Here is a 20731-nt window from a genome sequence, read left to right on the forward strand (position 1 = left end):
CCTTGTTGGGTCGAATTGCAGCTATAAAAATGAATGTATTGCCGAAAATGTTATTTCTGTTTCAAACCCTACAGATTGTGGACAGAGTGGAATGTTTTGGAAAGTGGCAGAAGGATATCTCTAAGTTTGTTTGGCAGGGCAAAAAGCCCCGAATAAAGTTTAAAATACTAACTGATGCAAAAGAAAGAGGGGGGGGTTTGCCCTGCCAGACTTAAGGTTATACTACGAAGCTGCAGCCTTCTGCTGGATGAAAGATTGGTTACTTTTAGAGAACACTGATGTCCTAGATCTGGAAGGGTTTGACAATGCTTTTGGTTGGCATGCATATTTGTGGTACGACAAGGCAAAGGTTCATAAAATGTTCAAAAATCATATTGTCAGAAAATCAATATTTATGGTCTGGACAAAATACAAGGACTTATTAGAAGGTAAGACTCCGAGGTGGCTATCACCAGCAGAGGCCAAGGCCTGGAAAAAACCCAATATGGAGGTTGGTTGGCCTAAATATGGGGAAATTATAGAAAAAGCCGGAGAAACTTGGAGGCTGCAGAGTTTTGAAAAATTAAAGAATAAGGTGCAAAATTGGTTTCACTATGCTCAAATTCAAGAGGTTTTTAAGTTGGACAAAAAAATAGGCTTCCAGGTGAAAAAATCGAAACTAGAGACAGAATTGTTAGAACCAAAGACCAAGGTACTTTCGAGAATGTATAACTTGCTGCTTAAATGGAACACTCAGGATGAGACAGTCAAATCAGCAATGATAAAATGGGCTCAGGACATTGGGTACAACATTATGTTTGAAGACTGGGAAAGGTTATGGACCACTGGCATGAAATTCACGGCATGTAATGCCTTGAAAGAGAATATTATGAAAATGATATATAGGTGGTACATGACCCCAGTCAAGCTTGCAAAAATATATCACCTGTCTGATAACAAATGTTGGAAATGTAAGGAGGCTGAAGGGACATTCTTCCACCTCTGGTGGACTTGCCCAAAAGTGAAGGTCTTCTGGGAAATGATTTATAATGAGTTAAAAAAGGTGTTTAAGTACACCTTTCCCAAGAAACCAGAGGCCTTTCTCCTGGGCATTGTCGGCCAGAAGGTGTTAAAGAAAGATAGAACTTTTTTTATGTATGCAACGACAGCAGCAAGAATACTTATTGCAAAATACTGGAAGACACAAGATTTGCCCACACTGGAAGAGTGGCTGACGCAGTTGATGAACTATATGGAATTGGCTGAAATGACCGGCAGAATCTGAGATTTGGGAGAAGAAACAACGGAGGAGGATTGGAAAAAGTTTAAGGACTATTTACAAAAATATTACAAGTTATATGAATGTTAAGAATTTGCATGATTTGGAAAATCTAGCTTCAGCAACAAGATTCGGTGATATGGGAAATTAAGTTATAATTATGAAGGGACTAAGGTTTAAAATGACATTACATTTATATTAAGGTAAAAGTAAATTGACAATAAGTATTTTAAACCTAAAACATAACTATTTGAAAGTACAAAGGAATGCATGAAACAAGGTAATAATTTGTTGGTATTTTTATTATAAAGAATGCAGGGTGAGGGGGACGTGGGGAAGTCCGGTTGGTGATGAAAAAATGTCTTGGAAAGATGGATTTCTTTTTTCTCTTTCTTTTTTTCTATTACTGTTATTTCTTTTATATATTTGACTTCATTTCTGTACCTGAGAAAAGCAATAAAAAATACTTTTTTTAAAAAAAAGTCCAGTTGTGAACTCCTCTGGGGTTACGGCACTCATCTTGCTTTACTGGCCGAGGGGGCCAAGAATTACTGAGAAGTAAAAGTTCTCTACAGTGGTACCTCGGGTTACAGACGCTTCAGGTTACAGACTCCGCTAGCCCAGAAATCGTACCTCGGGTTAAGAACTTTGCTTCAGGATGACAACAGAAATCGCACGGCGGCAGTGGGAGACCCCATTAGCTAAAGTGGTGCTTCAGGTTAAGAACAGTTTCAGGTTAAGTATGGACCTCCGGAACGAATTAAGTACGTAACCAGAGGTACCACTGTATATGCTTTATATCTGCAGAAACGTGAATCTCTGTGTGGTCTATAAACTGTTTCAAAATGCAATAAGATGTCATCTAGAAATCTGTTGTTGAACAAACTTTAAAAGATTCACTATACTTAGTTATATGTTTACCTTACAAAGCGTTTTAAAATATATATAATTCATTTCTCCTCTTTCTTATCTCCCCTTAAGACTGCTTAACAGGTTTTTCCCCCTTGTTAATCCAGAAATTTGACAAATTCAGCTTCTAATGGGACTTACTGTTCCATTGCTCAGAAGCATCAGAGAGGCTCCTTGAAGCTGAAGGCCAGCGCTTGCTGAGGTAGCAAAATGTGTCTGGCAGTAGCATTTTAGACTGGGCTGCAGGTAACAGCTCACATTTCTCATTATTTTTGCCCCCTCTCTTGCTCTCTATAAAAACTATAGAATACCATGGACAATACCCTTCTCTGCATCTCTACAACCCTTCTCTGCATCTCGCTTTCAAGTGAATAGAATTATGTGAACCACCACTTGCAAACTAAAACAAAACATATCCCAAGTTCAAGTTTACCACTTCACAGAGAGCTAGACTTCAGTGATAACTGATTACAGCCCTGAGCTCATTTTGGCACTTGAACTGATGTGGAAGAAGAACAAAGCTTTTATATATGCTGTGTTCATGTAAATAGTGTGTTACTATGATCTGACCAAAGTGATAAAACTTTGCTAGAGGCAATCTCATCATTGCATCAACCTGCAGTTATCTTAACAAATATGCCAAGTACAGAGAACTCGCACTTTCCTGGATGTGCCAATTCTAATAGGAATATAGAACGCTGCCTGATACTATTGATCCATCTAGCCCAGAATCATCTGTACTGACTTGTCGTGCCTCTCTGGGGTTTCAGATATAAGTCTTTCCCAGTCCTACATACAGTACTAGGGATTCAACCTGAAACCTTTTGCATGCAGCTGCTGTGCTCTAGCACTGAGCCGAGACAGCTCACCACATTTGGCCCTTCCCAGAACTTTCACTACAGGTTGCCCTAAAGATGATTACAGTGGTGCCCCGCAAGACGAATGCCTCGCAAGACGGAAAACCCGCTAGACGAAAGGGTTTTCCGTTTTGGAGGTGCTTCGCAAAACGAATCTCCTATGGGCTTGCTTCGCAAGACGAAAATGTCTTGCGAGTTCCTGCGGGGTTTTTTCCCTCCCCCCCCCTTTCTAAGACGCTAAGCCGCTTATCAGCTGATCCGATAAGCTGATAAGCCGCTAAAAGCCGCTAATAGCGCTAATCCGCCAATGGGCTTGCTTCGCAAGACGAAAAAACCGCTAGACGAAGAGAATCACAGAATGGATTCTTTTCGTCTTGCGAGGCACCACTGTACTTACAAAAACAGTTTCCTACTGCAGTTCCTTTAGGCACCAGTACATATTACCCCTCAAACATTCTGCTTTTCTAATAAAATACACAATCTGAAAGAAAGGCTTTGCTCCCCCATACCTTAAGCAGAATTCGCAATCTGCATATATGCCAGAGGTTTTCAGCCTTCTTGAGCCCATGGCTTCCTTGACCAACTACATGGGAAAATGCCCTTCGAGCCTCAGAATCCCAGTTATGTCACCCCTTGCCTGCAGAGCCAGCAGCCCCTCACCCCTTTTCCTTGTGGAGTGTTCCCTCAGGCTCCTCTCCCCTTGTGAGCCAACCTCCCCACTCCACATTGAGGAGCCTCCAGCCTTAGCAGCCGAATGGAAACTGGCCAAAGGTGAATGTGAGGCCAGCACCTTACTCGCCTTGGGAGGCTGCAGTGGAGACAGCAGGCGCCGCTGGGCCTGCAGGGTGGAAAGGCTCCCTTTTGGCACCAGGCACTCAGCTCCCACACAGGCACTGCACACAGCAGGCACAAGAAAGGCCAGTGTGGCGCCTGCCTGCCCGGACCCCCACTAGGTCCATCCATTCCCACAGCAAGAGCTGGTTTACTGGCTGGCTGGCTGGGCTCCCTCACCCACTTGCTTGCTTACTCCAAGGCCACCTCTGTCCCTGGCAACCAGCACCCCCTGGCCAGTCCCAGAGGCACCATTCGCCTGCAGAGCCTGTAGCCAGGCCCGCTGCAACAAATAGCTGTGCAAGCCTTTGGGAGGCAGAGATGTGAACAGGCATCAGAGGGAGGAACAAGCTGTATCAGCACCTCAACGACACAGCTTGTTTCTCCCTCTCTGTTGTACAAGGGCAGAGCGGGATGGTGGTTTCACCAGTGATGTGAAACCGAGTCCCGGCTGGAGGAGGGAACTCCTGCATTTACAACACATTACTTTCTGTAAAGCGTTCCAGGAACTGTAGCTTGTCCCTTATGGAGCTACAATTCCCAGCATCCTTTACCTTTCTTAGCTTTTTATTACTATTAATTTCTAAGTGAGCCTGATAAGAGTTCACAGCTTCCTCCCTGAGCAGTCTATGTGAAAAAAGTGCACACATTATTCTGTGAGAACTCCTTTCAGAGAGCCAATTAGGAACAGGGAAGTAGGGCTCTCCAGTCTGCCAGTGTTCACATCTGCAGAGCTTCACTGCTACATGGAAGCTGTACAGATGGATTTTCCCCCCTCCATCAAAGAAAGGGTTTTAAAAACAAACCACAGGACCTATATTTTTGACTGTACATGTTCTGCAGGAATTGAGAGATTACCTAGCCTAGAACATAAAACCATGCACCATTATTCCACAATTGCTGGAATGTCACAATGGTTTTTGCATAACCACATTAGTACATACCCATTTGGCATAGCGCATACCCATTGACTTGACACACCATGTGTTGATCACTGCTTAGTGAATATCTTTGGGCACATTTAACTACACAACAGAGATACCAGCTGTGCTTCTGAAGAATGTGAAATGTTGGAATGACTGGGCCCTTGTCTGCAAAGCATATGGCAATTTGCAGTTGTTCACACTGTTTATTGCATCTGTACCACACTTCTCAGCTACAAAAGCCATCAAGGTAATTCACATGCACAACCAATAAAAAAACTAATAAAGGTTATTAAATATTCAAAACCAACATTTACTGGCTTCCTTCCACGCCCCTGAAAAGAAAAACCCTCATGTAAAAATATTAGTCACAAACAGATAAACGAAATTACGTGAAAAACAGGTATTCAAAAATACACACACACACACACACACACACACAGAGAGAGAGAGAGAGAGAGAGAGAGAGAGAGAGAGAGAGAGAGAGAGAGAGATTGTATCAGCTGCTATATTCGTCCTTGGTGGAGCTGAAAAATCAGCTGCTTTTCTTGTTACCAAGGAAACATGTTATAGCTCCCTCTTCATCCCTGAATGGTTTTTTTATATCTCAGAAAAAGCATTGGTTACATTTATTTTTCTGCTTACAAGAACAAAATGGCTATAGTGAGAAAAGTTGATACAGGTATAGCGATAACGTTTACTCTCTTGCAATAGCTAACTTTTGAAAGAAAAAGTATCAGGTGACCTTGATGAGCTGAAACCATTATGAGAGGCTATCAAAACACTCCTTCTTTCAAAGAGTATGTGAGTTAATCCAGATCATCATATAAAGCCCCTTGTTCGAGAACAATATACCACCCAAAATTCTGCATGGAAAACATTGAAATACTTGAATAGGGAGTGCTTTAAAAAAATCATTCTACCCATGTACAGTATAAATTGGGCTCACTTAAGCCAAAATCACAAGAATTGCACTGGCTGCCAATTAGCTACCAAGCTAAGTTCAAGGTCCTGGTTTTCATGCATAAATCTTATACTACTTGGGACCAGAATACCTAAAATATCATCTCACCCATATACACTGTGCTCTGAAGGTGAGGGCCTCCTGTAGTTACCATCTTATCAGGAGGTCTGTTTTGCACAATATATGAAATAGGTATTCAGCGCTGTGGCACCCAACCTTTGGAATCCTCCCCATTAAATACAGTGGTACCTCGGGTTAAGAACTTAATTCGTTCCGGAGGTCCATTCTTAACCTGAAACTGTTCTTAACCTGAAGTACCACTTTAGCTAATGGGGCCTCCTGCCAGTGGCGTAGCGTGGGTTGTCAGCACCCGGGGCAAGGCAAGTAATTTGCGCCCCCTAACCCGTGGATTTGCGCCCCCTAACCTGTGGATTTGCGCCCCCTAACCCTAACCCCCAGATGTTGCGCCCGGTGCGGCCGGCCCCCCCTGCACCCCCCACGCTACGCCACTGCCTCCTGCTGCCGCCGCGCCGCCAGAGCACGATTTCTGTTCTCATCATGAAGCAAAGTTCTTAACCCAAGGTAATATTTCTGGGTTAGCGGAGTTTGTAACCTGAAGCGTCTGTAACCTGAAGCGTCTGTAACCCGAGGTACCACTGTATTAGACAGGCACTGTCTCTGCTATCTTTTTGATGCCTGCTGAAGGTCTCCATCTTCCAACAAGCCTTTTAAGAAGAGATTTCCCCCAGAATGCATCTGTATTTGAATTGTTCTTAAGGCATTTCAAACATGTTTTTATTGCTTTATCATTTGCTTTTTACAACCCTGGAGTCCTTTGGAAGGAAAGACAGGATATATATTTAATTAACAAATATATTAGTTTTGAACTTAAGCAGTTCAGCAGACTCTACTCTCCATGCCACTTTCCAGAACCAGCATCTTAAGGATGCATAAAACATCTACCACAATGTTGCAGGAGATGGCATGAGGGTAGCTGTTGATAGAGCAGCTCTACTTTTGGGGCAATGTACGGTAAAGGTAAAGGGACCTCTGACCGTTAGGTCCAGTCATGACCAACTGGGGTTGCGGCACTCATCTCGCTTTATTGGCCGAGGGAGCCGGCATACAGCTTCTGGGTCATGTGGCCAGCATGACTAAGCCGCTTTTGGTGAACCAGAGCAGCACACGGAAACACCGTTTACCTTCCCGCCAGAGCGGTACCTATTTATCTGCTTGAACTGTGTGCTTTCAAACTGCTAGGTTGGCAGGAGCTGGGACAGAACAACAGGAGCTCACTCCTTTGCGGGGATTTGAACCACCGACCTTTCGATTGGCAACCCCTAGGCTCAGTGGTTTAACCCACAGCTCCACACATATCATAAAAGGTAAAGGTAAAGGTAAAGGGACCCCTGACCATTAGGTCCAGTCGTGGACGACTCTGGGGTTGCGGCGCTCATCTCGCTTTATTGGCCGAGGGAGCCGGCGTAGAGCTTCCGGGTCATGTGGCCAGCATAAGTAAGCTGCTTCTGGCAAACCAGAGCAGCGCAGGGAAACTTCATTTGCCTTCCCGCTGGAGTGGTACCCATTTATCTACTTGCACTTTGACATGCTTTCAAACTGCTAGGTTGGCAGGAGCAGGGACCGAGCAACAGGAACAAGTCCTAGGCTCTGTGGTTTAGACCACAGCGCCACCTGCTGTGTAGATCCAATCTACACAGTAGAGCCAATGTTTAAGGACCCCTGACCATTAGGTCCAGTCGTGACCGACTCTGGGTTTGCGGCGCTCATCTCACTTTATTGGCCGAGGGAGCCAGCATACAGCTTCTGGGTCATGTGACCAGCATGACTAATCCAATCAATTAACAGGTATAGTTGAGTAAAGTACCAATCCCATGAGAATTTGTTGAGGAAAGTCAGAAAACCCTGAGCAGGAGCAAAAGGGGAAAGGCATAACTCACGGAAGTGAAGTGCAGCAGTAAAACTGCTAGCACATTTGCAGAGCTAAGCAGGGTCCAGTATAGTTTTAAATTGGGTGGGGGACAGCATGTTGAGATTCCTGCATTGCAGGGGGTTGGACTAGATGACCCTTGGGATCCCTTCCGACCCTACAATTCTATGATTCTATAAAACCTTATGATGTGATTATATGATGGCGACCCGTACTCCTTCATTTGGTTTCCCATATACTTGCTATTTTGACACTAGTATGTATCCTATTAGTTCTTTGAAAACCATTTTCATAGTGTTTTCATACAGGTAAGATAATATTTTATTCATCTCCTGGGCTGACTAAACAGAGCTAGGTGTACAGAATTTACATGTGTATCATGTTCATCCAGGGGACATTATTTGCCTAAAGAAAAATGAGGTATAGTTAGAGCCATGAGCTTGGTTTTGAAACACCTCTGTTTACTCTCCAACTGCAATCCAGTGGAAGCTTTTCTCTTATAGCTCCTTGTGAATTGCAGTCTTGTTGGTGGCATTCACATCCTTACCCATGTATAGGATTAGAGAATAAGTGCATCTTACACTGGGGTTCAGTTCCAAGGGTTCCACATATACTTAAAAATGCATATACTCAAGCTACCCCTTTGGTGCTGCCAACCCCTGGCCAAGAAAGGCAGTCTTAAATGGGGTTTTTTCACCCAAGCAGACCTGGAGCTAAAAAAAGCTTTTAAGCTTTTTGCTCCTTGTTCCTTGCTGCATTTAATGTGCATAATTTCAACTGCATATAGTTGAAATTGTGTAAGTCAAATACATGTAAAATGTGATCATAATGTATTTTAAAATATATATCCTGTTGTGGCTCCAAACTATAAAAAATATAATATGTAATAAGGCACGTACTTATGCATGTTTAGTAATTCTTGCCACCACTAGCACATTATATAGGCTAATGGCAAAGAAATACTGTACACTGTGTAATTCTCCTGCAATCCAAGCCCCCCCCAAAGGATGCCAAGGACTGAACCCGGAATCTTTCACTGGCAAAGCACATCTTCTACCACTGCTCTATGGCCCTTCCTTTTAGTTCTGCCCTAAGAATGTCTCACACATGAACAAACATCTTCAAATTTTTATACTATATATGCACCCAAACCCATACCATATGTTTGGCCCCCCCCCCAAGTGTCATTACTTGTTAAGTGTTTGTTGATGTTGTTAAGCAAAATAATTATTGGAATGTATGGCTGAGCTACAAAGAGGCTGAGTCAAAGTCAACATGCCTCCATCTAATTTTGCTCATCTAGTGTTTTAAAGTTATACTGATACTCAGCAGCAATACCTAAAATTATGTTTTGCAGCCTTTTGCTTGTCTACCCAGTTGAAGCTAGCATAAATGAAATGAATTGCTCACATTGACATTTTTGATGTTTTCTCAGTCCCTTAAATCTGTTAAGGACTGACCATTTGACTTTTAAACAAGATTTATGCAAAACAAAAGTGCTAACAGGATAGCCATTTTTGTTAATGGAAATTCCATTCTTCCCCTCTGTCACCAAGGACAGGTATACAACAGCATGATATTTGAAAGGCAAACTTATGTCCTTACGGATGTACTATTTAGCATAGACTTCCTAAATCACTATTGGCAATCAACACTTTGCAGAAACAGGATATAAGAGAACTTTAGTTTACTTAATTAAATGATTTCAACCAGAGAGTTTACTACCTTCTTACAAAGGCTTTCATGTTCCATGCCTGGTTCCTATGGAAATGAAGATTAGAGAATGTAACCTGGGTGATAACAATATAAATTATCATTCTCCCTTTAAAGTAACAAGGAAGATGTTCTCAACCACATATCACAAAATATGAAACTATTGTCTCAACGCTTTCACAGAATAGTCATAAAAGCCACAAAGTAAAAAACAACTATTAGATGTTTTCATTTTATGCCTGGCACATTCAAACCCTGCCACAGCAAAAACTAAATAAATAAATAAAGGTTTCTAGATCAGTTGGTCTTAGCAGAGATTGTAGTTATACTTCTGAGTATTTTAGCTGTACCACTTCAGATCACTATCAACAATTTTCAAGATTTGAAAATTACCTTGATGGTATTAGTCATAAAAGACTTTTAAGCAAACACAATGACAATGGATTGTATGACAAACAAATGCTCATTGATTTTCAAAATAATTGTATTGAGAAATAGAAATAAGATTCCAAAAGATTCAATCAGGAAGATGCAGCTGCTCCCAGAAAGAGATAAAACTCTTATCAAGTCAGCTTCACTTACATGATTTAGGAAGTCTCATCAGAACTTTTTAGAGCTTTGGCATTCTTTGACTTCATCAGATACCAGAAGTGTTGACCTCCATTGGCTGATATCAGCCTTTTGCATTTCTACCTAGAAGTCTGTCATACTGGCTCTAAGCATTCATTTGAAATCCCAACTTGGGTACATAGGAAATTGTGTTGTACCAAGTCAAACCACTGTACACCAATGCTTAGCAGGGCTAAAGCCAAATGTAAAGGTAAAGGGACCCCTGACCATTAGGTCCAGTCGTGGCCGACTCTGGGGTTGCGGCACTCATCTCGCTTTATTGGCAAAGGGAGCCGGCGTACAGCTTCTGGGCCAGCATGACTAAGCCGCTTCTGGCAAACCAGAGCAGCGCACGGAAATGCCGTTTACCTTCCCGCCTGAGCAGTACCTATTTATCTACTTGCACTTTGACGTGCTTTCAAACTGCTAGGTTGGCAGCAACAGGAGCTCACCCCATTGCGGGGATTTGAACCGCTGACCTTCTGATTGGCAAGTCCTAGGCTCTGTGGTTTAACCCACATCGCCACCCAAATGTAGGCAGGGCCAAAACTATATACACACCCCACTCACAAACTTCCACCCGCAAAACAAGTATTTAGGCTACCGCTCCCTACAGCTCAATTCAAGAGGTATTTCACCTCTCTCTCTGCCATGCACCAGGTAGTTCAACTTCTCCCATCCTTTCAGTATTGCTCTGCAGCTGGCCTGTCCCACCCAACTCAATAAACACAAAAATACATTCAGTGCTAGTAATAAAAAGAGAGAAAGATAAGCACTCCTGATTCACTTTCTCTTCCACACTACTTACCTGGTAACAAAAGAGTCTCTCTTCTCTTCCTTTTCTTATGTACAGGTCTGAGAGAAGGCCACTTAAGGCAACTCCAGCTGTGCCCACTATCATCATTTACCCCAACAAAGATGGAGCTGACTCAGAAGCTGCTTGAATTGAAATTAGTCAGGCTCATGGAGCAGGGACAGTGCACAGATTTGCCAGCCTCATCTGCTTCCATACCAGCTGAGTGAAAAAAGTCAATTCTTCTGTGACCAGTATGGGGCAGGGGGAAAAGCAAGTGTATGCTTTGTTTTGCCAAGCCCAATGTCCCAACGCCCTGCTTCACTGGCCAGTCACAGAAGGGGGGGGAGAGAAGAGTCTTGCAGGGCATATTGAAAGGCCTGGTGGACCACCTTCATTTCAGGACCAGGCAGGGGCATATGAAGTGGGGGGCAGAGGGGGCTAGCCACCCCAAGTGCCACTCTGGGGGGGGTGACAAGATGGCCCCTGCCTCCCCCAGCTGTAGAGCAGCTGAGGGTGCGCACAGTCAGTATGAGCACCACTCGCACAGCGACCATACGGGCTGCCGGGCATGCGCAGTCCGTACGGGATGCCACACATGCGCACTCCGTACAGGATGCCGCTCACACGGCAGCCCATATGGTCGCCGTGCAAGTGACAGCCCATATGGATGCCATGTGTGAGTGGCAGCCTGTACAGAGTGCGCACGCGTGGCAGCCCATATGGTCACCGCACGTGTGCATTCTGTATGGGGTGCCACACATGCGCACTCTGTAGGTATGTCGCGCATGTGTCACCGGGCAGTTCGTCCCACCCCGGATGCCAGAGAGGGTTCCTCCACCACTGGGACCAGGGGTTCCCCACTCCTGGTCTACAGAGTCATAAGAACAGAAGTTGCTGGAAACTGCAGGGTGAGAGAATGTTTCTTGCCCTTGGGTCCTGTTTGTGGGCTTCCCACCAGCACCCGGCTGGCCCCTGTGAAAGCAGGATGTTGGACTTGAAGGACCATTGGCCTGATCTAGCAGGACTCTTCTTGATATGTGGGCCCCAGTCTGCTTTGAAATGAATGAAGTAAATTGGTGGGAAGAACTCAAGTCAACCTGCTTTCAATGTGGCTAAAACATAGCAGTAGCTGGGAAAGGACTCCAGTGTTAAACTATTTTATTTCTTTAAAATGAATATTCACAAAAAAACATCTACTTCATTTGCATAAAACTTGTATAACAGATGGTTAGTAACTTGAGGTCTGTTTTCCAAAGGATGTGGATATGGGCCGTGCTTCTTTGTTTACATACAGAATACATCGTTCCTTGTTTGGAATACAGTAGTTATTCTTGGCTATTTGTTTGTCCTCTTGCATTTACTAGTTTTCGTTCTTTAAAAGTAGTAGTAGTAGTAGTATGTTTTAGTATCTGCCAGGCACCTTTTTATATAATACTAAACAGAAGCTGCTCTTATCTTCCATGAATTCCCTCCTTGGATCCTGCACTGTCCAAGCAAGTTCATGTTCAGGGATAGAAAATGAGTATCAGATGCTAAGGGCACATATTGGGGCAGGGGCAGGGGCAGTGTCCCATCCTTTTTGGGTAGGCCGGGTGAGTGATAGTTCAACTTTTTAGCCTCCACCAATAGCTCAGTTGGTTAGAGCATGGTGCTGATAACACCAAGGTTGCAGGTTTGATCCCTGCACAGGGCAACTGCATATTCCTGCCTTGCAGGGACTTGGGCTGGATGACCCTCAGGGTCCCTTCCAACTCTACAATTCTATGATTCAATTGGCAAGCGGTGTAGCTCAGCCACAGAGCACGTGCTTTGCATGTAGAAGGTCCCAGATTCAACCCCTGGCATCTCCTGTTAAGGTCGGAAAAACTCCTCTCCGAAACGTGGAGAGCCACTACCAGAGAGGAATGGGAAATCTCTGGTCCTTAGCTGAATGTGGCCTACCAGTCCTCTTAATCTGCCTAGCAAAATAGATTGAGAGCTCAGACACATATTAGAAGAGCACAACCCATTTATAGCAATCAAAGTCCACATCCTCAACTAACTTTACTAGGACATTTTTGCATATGTTGAACTGTGGGTACTATGGCTTTGAATCCTAAACAATTATTTAAAACCAATTGCTTAAGAAACATCTAAAACTTCTAGTAATGTTTTATTACCGCCTTGCCAAAAACCCACTGTTCTGTCATTTCTGCTGATTGTATACATTGTGCAACCACATTAAAGAACTAGGAAATGACTGCATGAAGAGTCTTAAATTGAGAGAGAGAGAAATGAAAAGGACAAAGCAATGCGTTATTAAAAAGTTAGTGAGTCCCATTGACAAACGGCGGTGGAGTAAGCTGATTGGGCTCCTGCGGCGGGGGGCGTGCCCTGCGCCCAGGGGCAGGGCCAGCTGGGGCAAGACGCTTGCGGGGCCTCCGAGGAGTCTGCCTGCCTCCTCCCACTCAGCAGCCCAACAGCTGAGGGGGAGGCAGCGGGCAGACCATTTGGGGCAGCGCGGAGCTTGCGGGCACCCAAGCCACTGCATCACTCCCAGGAGAGACGTGTGGCTCGGGTGTGCTGCAGGCCCTGTGGTGAGTGCTGCCTGGCATTTTGTCACCCCCCTCAGTGATGACAACCTGGGGTGCCCCGCCTCCACTGCACCCCCTCCCTCTGCCCCTGTTGACAAAGCATCTTTACATGTATACTCCATTCAGCACTGAATCTAAGGTCACCGTTCAGTGCCTGAAACAAACAAACATAGTCTTGCAAACAAATTCCAGTGCATTCAATCGCATATGTTTCCCAGCAGGTGAGACTGGAGTGGGTACCAGGCAGAGCCAATTGGCATGGGCCTACAAATTTGAGGGGACTTATTCAAATCCCCCTGGTAAAGGCAAAGGGAAACCCTTTGGTAAAGATTATTTAAATGAGGCCTACATTTCCTATCTGGCCTGGGTCTACCAGCTTTGCACAGCCCTGTTTCCCAGTAAGCATTTTCAGTATTGCAACCAGCCATCCTGACTCAATACATGGAAGACAGTCACAATGAGACTTACTGCCAAGTAAGTGGGCAAAGGATTCTGCTGTTAACAATTATCTTTTCTTTGACAATGTTGTTTCCATGTATGTCCACAGAGTTATCCTTAATTAACTGAACTTGGCTCAAGCCACATGCATTTGGAAATTTAATTTCTATCTCAACCACCTTTTTCCAAAGCACATGAAAATTGGCTAATGAAATTCACATTCATTTGGGGCAACAACAAAAAGAGCTCTCTTATTAAGCTTAAGTGAATCAAACTTCACTCTATAGTTCCCAGTAAACTTACAGGAAAAGGTGCCTGAAAAAATATATGGCACAGTAAGTTCTGTGTCTGCAAATCATCAAGAATCATTCAAGATTGTAGCTTCTGTAAGCTTGCCGAGCTCCACACGTTTGTGTGACGAGTCAAGGCTGGTCCATACAGGCTTCCAGATGTGGTCCTGCGCAATGGCTCTCTCAACACTGGAGAGAGGCACAGATGAAGGAGAAGAGAATGAATAGGGCTAAATTGTTTTCTGAAACCTCCCAGGGTATGGGAGGAGCAGGCTGACTAGAGGCAGACAGAGGCACTGGGTGCTAAGTACTTCTCCCTGATGTAAACCCCACCCCCATTGCCATCAAGAGTGGAGGTTCTCCTAATAATTGGGAGTCAATTGCCATTAAGTAAAGGCGTGCACCAGAGGAGATGTGGACATTATGTGGACAACTGTGGATTATCCAGCTGTGTGGAATTGAGGTTTGAAATCAGGAGAAAATTCTACTTGTGTTGGCAGTGGATGGAGGAGAGAGGGCTCTCTGCTATATTATGGAAGTCCTTAGGTCTATGATTTGGCAACCCTCTCCCGATACAATATAAGGTTTAAAGATATACAAGTGAGGATTGTTTGATTCACAATGTAACTTTGCTATTTAAAAGAAGATTTGAGGCTGCCTGTGGACTGAAAGGAATGAAGAGGGGGAGCCTTTTTGTTTTGATGGATGTCATTGGGAAATTAGAGCTTATCCCCTCCCCACAAAACAGGCTCTGAGAACATGAACTTATAGAGATGTTGAGATACAATTTATTATTAAGAGGAAGGATATTGGCTTAAAGAAAAATGCTACCCTGGAGGGGAGAGGAGTACGGTACCTGTGAGCAGAGGCGGAGCAGGGTCTCTAGTGGTGCTGCTAAAGGGCAGGTGCTGCCTGACTGTCAGTGGTCACATTTGGAGAAAAAAGTATTTCCCTTTCTAGACTGAGGAAGAAAATGGCGGGACCTTGAAATTTGTTTATTCGGTCAACTAACTGAAAGAAGAGGACTGTTGTTCCTTTGGACTTTCCTGAGAATTATGTGATAGAAGGGACGAGCTGAGCAGAGGAGGTATGGAGGAATGTCACTGGTCTCAGTTGTACCTACTGAGGTTCCAGATAAATTGTAATTGAGAGGTCAGGAGCAAAGGTGACCACTGCCTTGACTTGGTCAAGGTATAAGAGCAGAGGCAGCAGCTGCATGAGCATCAACAATCCCTTATTTAGCGCTCCCTAATTTAGACACAATCATTCTGAATACCCAGAAACTTCGTTGTTTATTCCTCAACTTTGTTTTGGAGGCTGAAATCTTATAATCTTAGCAGAAGCCAGCACAAGGGCTCCCCCTAGTGCAACAGGGCTTTCCCAGCTCCTCCAAATCCACTCTGGAGAGATGGGACAAGACCTACAACAGTGGGGGGGGGGGGGAGAGAAGGGAATCAGTCCATTTGCCAAGCAGAAATGCTTGCACTGACAATTTAGAACAATGTTGAATACCTCCCTATGTCTCTCTGTACCAGTCATCATCATCGAGGCTTTACCTCAGCAGCAAATGGCGCCTCCTCTTTCCTTCAGTTATTGCCACCGGTGTCTAGTACTCTGGTGCTAGTCCCCTGTAGTGTTATTGTCCAAAGGAAGTCATATATTACAGCACTTCTGATTGCTTAACTAAAGTTCCATTTTTTTTTCTGTGTAGAAACCTTCCACCCCACTTCACTGCTCTTCATGCTTGTTCCTGGGTTTTCCCATTAACCTTGCATGGTGCAGTATAGGACCTACAAGGTCAATGCTGATTGTTAAAATAATAATTATTATAAAATTAAAGAGCTGGAAGGGATCTTGGTGGCTAGACAGGGCTATACAACCCTGTATAGGGGAGTTTTTAATGTCCCAGAGTGGTTGGGGCAACCCGGTACAGGGGTACAAATAATAAAATTATCATCATTGGCTAGCCCAACCTGCTGTTCAGTGCAGGATCCACAATACAAGCTGCAATTACAGTTTCCCTGGCAGACAGCTGTCCATACTCTGCTTAAATGCCTCCAGTGAAGGAGATCTCAACCTCCCTAGGCAGTCTGTTCAAACAGACTTTGGAAGGTTCTCCTTACATCTAGTCGAAATCTGCTTTCCTGTAACCAGCACTCATTGGTTCTAGTCCAGCCGTCTTGAGCAACAGAAAAACGTCTGCTCCATCTTCTGTATGAAATAGTCTTCAGATATTTGAAGACTACTATCAAGTCTACCCTAGGGGATGCATTCAACTTAGTTCTCCTCTGAATAACTGAAATTAATGGACCTAAGGTATCCATGTTTATTCGTTTGAATGGATGTAGTAGTAGAACTAATACTGGATTTAGCCTTAGGCTTCTTTAGGCTAAAGATTAATTACTCCCAGTGTTCTTTTCATAACAATCCTGTGAGGTAGATCAGGCTGAAAGATAGTAACTAGTCCAAGGTCACCTCATTGGGGATTTGAAACTCCATTGAGTCCACATAACATCTATTCACCATGTCAGATAGAAGGCCTGCAGCTCCCACAGAGGCAATATAAGAACCCAGCCTTAGTGGCACCAACTGGAAAGTGCCTGTCCAACCATACTGGAAATCTAACGGCAACAGAGTGGTGAATAAATCATACAGCTACACAATTAGTGCACACAAATTCTGCCCCTATTCCTTTAACCCACTTTTTAAACCTCACTTTCAAAACTGAGTTAATTGGCTTTCAAGGCCCACTCTGAAGATTATGGAATTACTTAGCCATTCCAGATAGAGTCCAGGGGATGGACTGTTGCTTGTCCCCAGACAATTAATGAGGCAGCTTCCTGCATTCCACTCTCTGTATCTGCATTAAAAACAAAACTTTTTGTTGTTGTTGTGGAGATGTAATGCTAGAAACAGTTCTAAGTGGCCTTGTACAAGTATCTTCCTCTTAGTATACGAAGTTCACTTCACTTCCAGACAGTCGTCGTTTTCAGCTGAACTTCAATCATATATCAGCAAATTCAGGCTGTGCAATTAAAGTTGATTTGGAGGTCCTGCAGAGCTAACCTGCTTCCAAAAGAGATAGAATGTTTTTGCAATGCAGAAAGTGATGGGAAAACACACTGGAAAGTGGGGGGTGATGCTTGACATTGCCAAACCTCGCCACAAACAAATCAGAGTGGATGCTCAATTAACAGCCAATGTCATCTCACCTCCCTGCAAAAAAATGAGGGAGATTCCCTGGAAGGAACTTCAGTCTCTGTCTAAGCTTAGAACAAGGATGGTCTAATTTACAAAGTACCCAAGCAAGAATGCAAAACACCCTGCATGCACATTAAAGGTAACATCTTAAATGAATAATAAGTAGGTTTAGGAATTGCAGTCCAGATTTTTTAAAATCACTAAAGTGGTTTAAAAAAACACTGCAAATGTGCCAACGGTATTGAAAATGCAGTCTGCACACCCCCCGAGCCTCGAGCCTCGTTTCACCTGTTGCAAGACGGGTTGGGCCGAGCTGTTCTCGCGGGCTCAAGTTATGGAAAAGCAAAGCCGGGATATCCTACAAGCCGAGAGCTCTCGGGAGCATCCTGGCCGGAGAGCGCGGGAGGCTTTCCTCGCCCACAAACTCACCCAGCAGCAGCAGCTTGAGCTCCTTGCGCGCGTCTCGCTTGTCCTGGCGCAGCCGGCGCTCAATCTCCAAGCTCAGCAACCTGTTCGCTTTCTCCTCCGAGGATAAGCAGCAGCACTGCCCGCCCATGCCGAGGAAGACTCTCGCCTGCCTGCCAGGGACACGCCGAGTCCTGCTCCGGCTCTCGGGCCACGGAGCGCGCGCAGCTGCAGCCGCAGGGAAGGCGCCGAGGCGGACGGGCTTCGCGCGGGTCGCTTTCTGCGCCAGACGCTATCGCCGCGCAGCCCAAGCCCCGCCCCCGGCGGCGGCCCCGCCCCTGCCCCCGATCCGGAGGCGCTGCTCGGGGCCGGTCGCAGGGTGGGCTTTCTTCGGCCATGGCGCGCCTGGGGGTCATATTTTCTGGGTTTGCAAACTGGAGCGTTAGCTGGGCCAAAGAGGCCCCCCCCCAGCTTCGCAAAAGAAGAGCCCGGCACGCTGCAGCCTCAAATGGACTTCTCTCGGGGACTCTGGGCTGGGGGGGGGGACTCCCATCGAGGAGGGACCCAGAAGAAGGTGCCTTAGGCAGAGTCCCACCATTGGCCCCTCGACGCTGACTGCAGCCAGCATGGTCCAGGTCATGGGAGACGCATCGTTTCTGTAATGTGGCATCTCTTGAATGATCAGCTGAGAGAGAACTTAGAGGAAAACTGCACGGAATGGTGAACAAAGATGGTTTGGGTGAAGCTGACGGTGGAGAAGTTAAATAGTGCTGGGGGGGGGGGGGAGATACTGATGGAGGAATGCCAGAGCAGAAGAAGGGAATGGGAATGCTGGAGGCAGTGAATGTCAGCATCGAAAGACAGGTGTTGGGAGGTCAAAGTGCATCGAAAGACAGGTGTTGGGAGGTCAAAGTGTGGATTTATGTCAGAGGAAGAGAAGGAAACCACGGGTGGAAAGATTAATGAATATACTGAACTGGCAGACGCAAAGCTGAGAAGGAAAAGATTCTGTAAAATTTGGTTTCAAATTAAAGGAAAGTGCTTCTAAGCCAATGACAATGCTTGTGGAAAAAATGGAAGAGTAGAAAGCAGAAGCCATTTTTTCTCTCTGTAAAAAACCCTCAATAAGTAATGATTATGGCTCACAGTCTTAGTATATCAACACAGCAAAGAAAACCCTGTGGGGATAAGGATTTAAGGAAGTATTGTTTCTCAGTATTGGAGGCAAAGCTGGTATGCTGAACTGGAGGAAAACTAATGTTGATAACGGTGCTCACAACCTCTTTTGGACTTTTTGTGTGGATGGAAAATGAACTTGAGATGCCCATCATCTAGCAGAAGGAAGAATAACTGGCTGTTATCTTGGAGTGATCATTTCAAATATTTTGAAGAAATTTGTACGTACAATAGGGTTATAACATTTTTGCAACCTCATGTTCCTGAACTTTTGACTAAAAACAAAGGAATGAATTGTCATTTCCAAATATTTTGAAAAAAGGTCACTCTAAAATCAATAAATTGATTTTTGTATATGTAACTGTATATTATGTAATATGCACAACATACAGGTAAAATGGAGCCTGCAATTTTTCTAATAATTGTACAATGTTTTGTACATTGTATATCTCTTCTTATTGCTTAGAATAAATCGAGGCTGCAGTTTGTCTGTTTCTGCTGCAAGCTCCATAAAGTTCCCACATCACTTTGATTGTATGTTCTGTGAACTGATTACTTCTTGGTATCTGAAGTACCGATGGCCCCTGCTTCCATTGATTCTCTAATACCCACAGTGCTTTTTTGTAAGGTTTCAATGTTTCTGCCAAGTTATTGAAGTCATTTTCATTGTACATCTGATTAGTAAACCAATAGACTGCCAAGCCATATGAAACGAGTCTGCGTACTTTCTCCAAAGTCTTTCTTGTTGTAGGCATAAGAATGAATACAAGGACAGTGAGAATGGCTCTTGAATTCCACCTGGCATTGCTTTTGTTAGGAACTTCCGTAAACTTAGCCAATGGGGAAAAAACAACCCCTTTTTCCTCAAGGAATCTGAACACTCATGTAAGATAGTATAAAATGTTCATATCATCTCTCCAGCCTGCTTTACTGAGGATTTCTTCTGTTCCATTCACAAACTTTGCTTTCAATTCCTCATATTTGTTCATCAGTTGAGACATAAATGGATATTCCATATTGGGAGATCTGGTGTTACCACCAAGTTCCCTGTCCATGAACACTCTGAGAATCTTGTCCAGAACGTGATCCTGGCAACTGATAAGTGATGCTGGCAACTGATAAGACATCCTTGCCTGAGAACATTCGTTGCAATTTGACAACGCCATTATTTTCCCCAGTGTTAACACTGGTTGTATCAGCAATGATAATCTTTATTGCATTCCATAAGTTGTATTCATCAAGAAGTTGGAAGTCCTTTGTATTTGTATTTTATTCTTTATTCCTCTCTGATCCTTTTTGTGATATTTGTTCCTCCTCTTTTTGTGTTATTTTGTTTTTGTTTTGACTTATTTTCTGTTGCTGTTGTCCTCTACTCTAGATTAAAGAATGAATTGCATTCAGATGAAGGCAATGAATAGTTAGTGAAGGACCCTGTGTGAGAGGCAGGGAAGGGGAGATTCCCCAGGGTGAGAGGCTGAGGGAAGAAAGGGATGCTCTCAGGTGAGAGCTGGGAGGGTGCACCTTTTATGCATGGGACAAAAGGTAAGTCATTCAGTATCTGTGAGACAGGAGTTTGCATTCTTCTATCTCTTTTTCTTTTCTTTTTCTTTAGATGAGTTTGTTTTTTACTGTACAGCGGAACCTCTACTTACGGACATAATCCGTTCCAGAGGTCCGTCCGCTGGTCGAAATGGGACACTAGAAGAGGCATCTTGTGCGTGCGCACTCTGAAGATTTATTGTTCAGAGAGATAAGGTCCGGCAGGCTTCTGCTGCTCAGCACACATTCCAAAGCTCTGAGCAAAGCAGAGTCACACAGCTTTCAGGAACGAAGCCTTCTG

The 20731-nt window shown here is 44.3% G+C and overlaps 1 protein-coding gene across 1 annotated transcript in view; it reads right to left on the reverse strand.

Moving 5' to 3' along the window:
* The window catches only part of LOC310688461 (guanine nucleotide-binding protein subunit alpha-14-like), a 36233-nt gene extending 18287 nt beyond the window's left edge, over positions 1–17946 (reverse strand). Inside the window, exon 1 of the mRNA XM_083465022.1 lies at positions 17740–17946. Coding sequence (XP_083321148.1) covers positions 17740–17866 — 127 coding nt within the window. The 5' untranslated portion in view covers positions 17867–17946. The remainder of the gene's footprint in view (positions 1–17739) is intronic.
* Between the last annotated feature and the right edge of the window lie 2785 nt (positions 17947–20731).

The sequence above is a fragment of the Podarcis liolepis genome, assembly GCF_965112155.1.
Source record: "Podarcis liolepis genome assembly, chromosome: 11".
Lineage (NCBI taxonomy): Eukaryota > Metazoa > Chordata > Lepidosauria > Squamata > Lacertidae > Podarcis > Podarcis liolepis.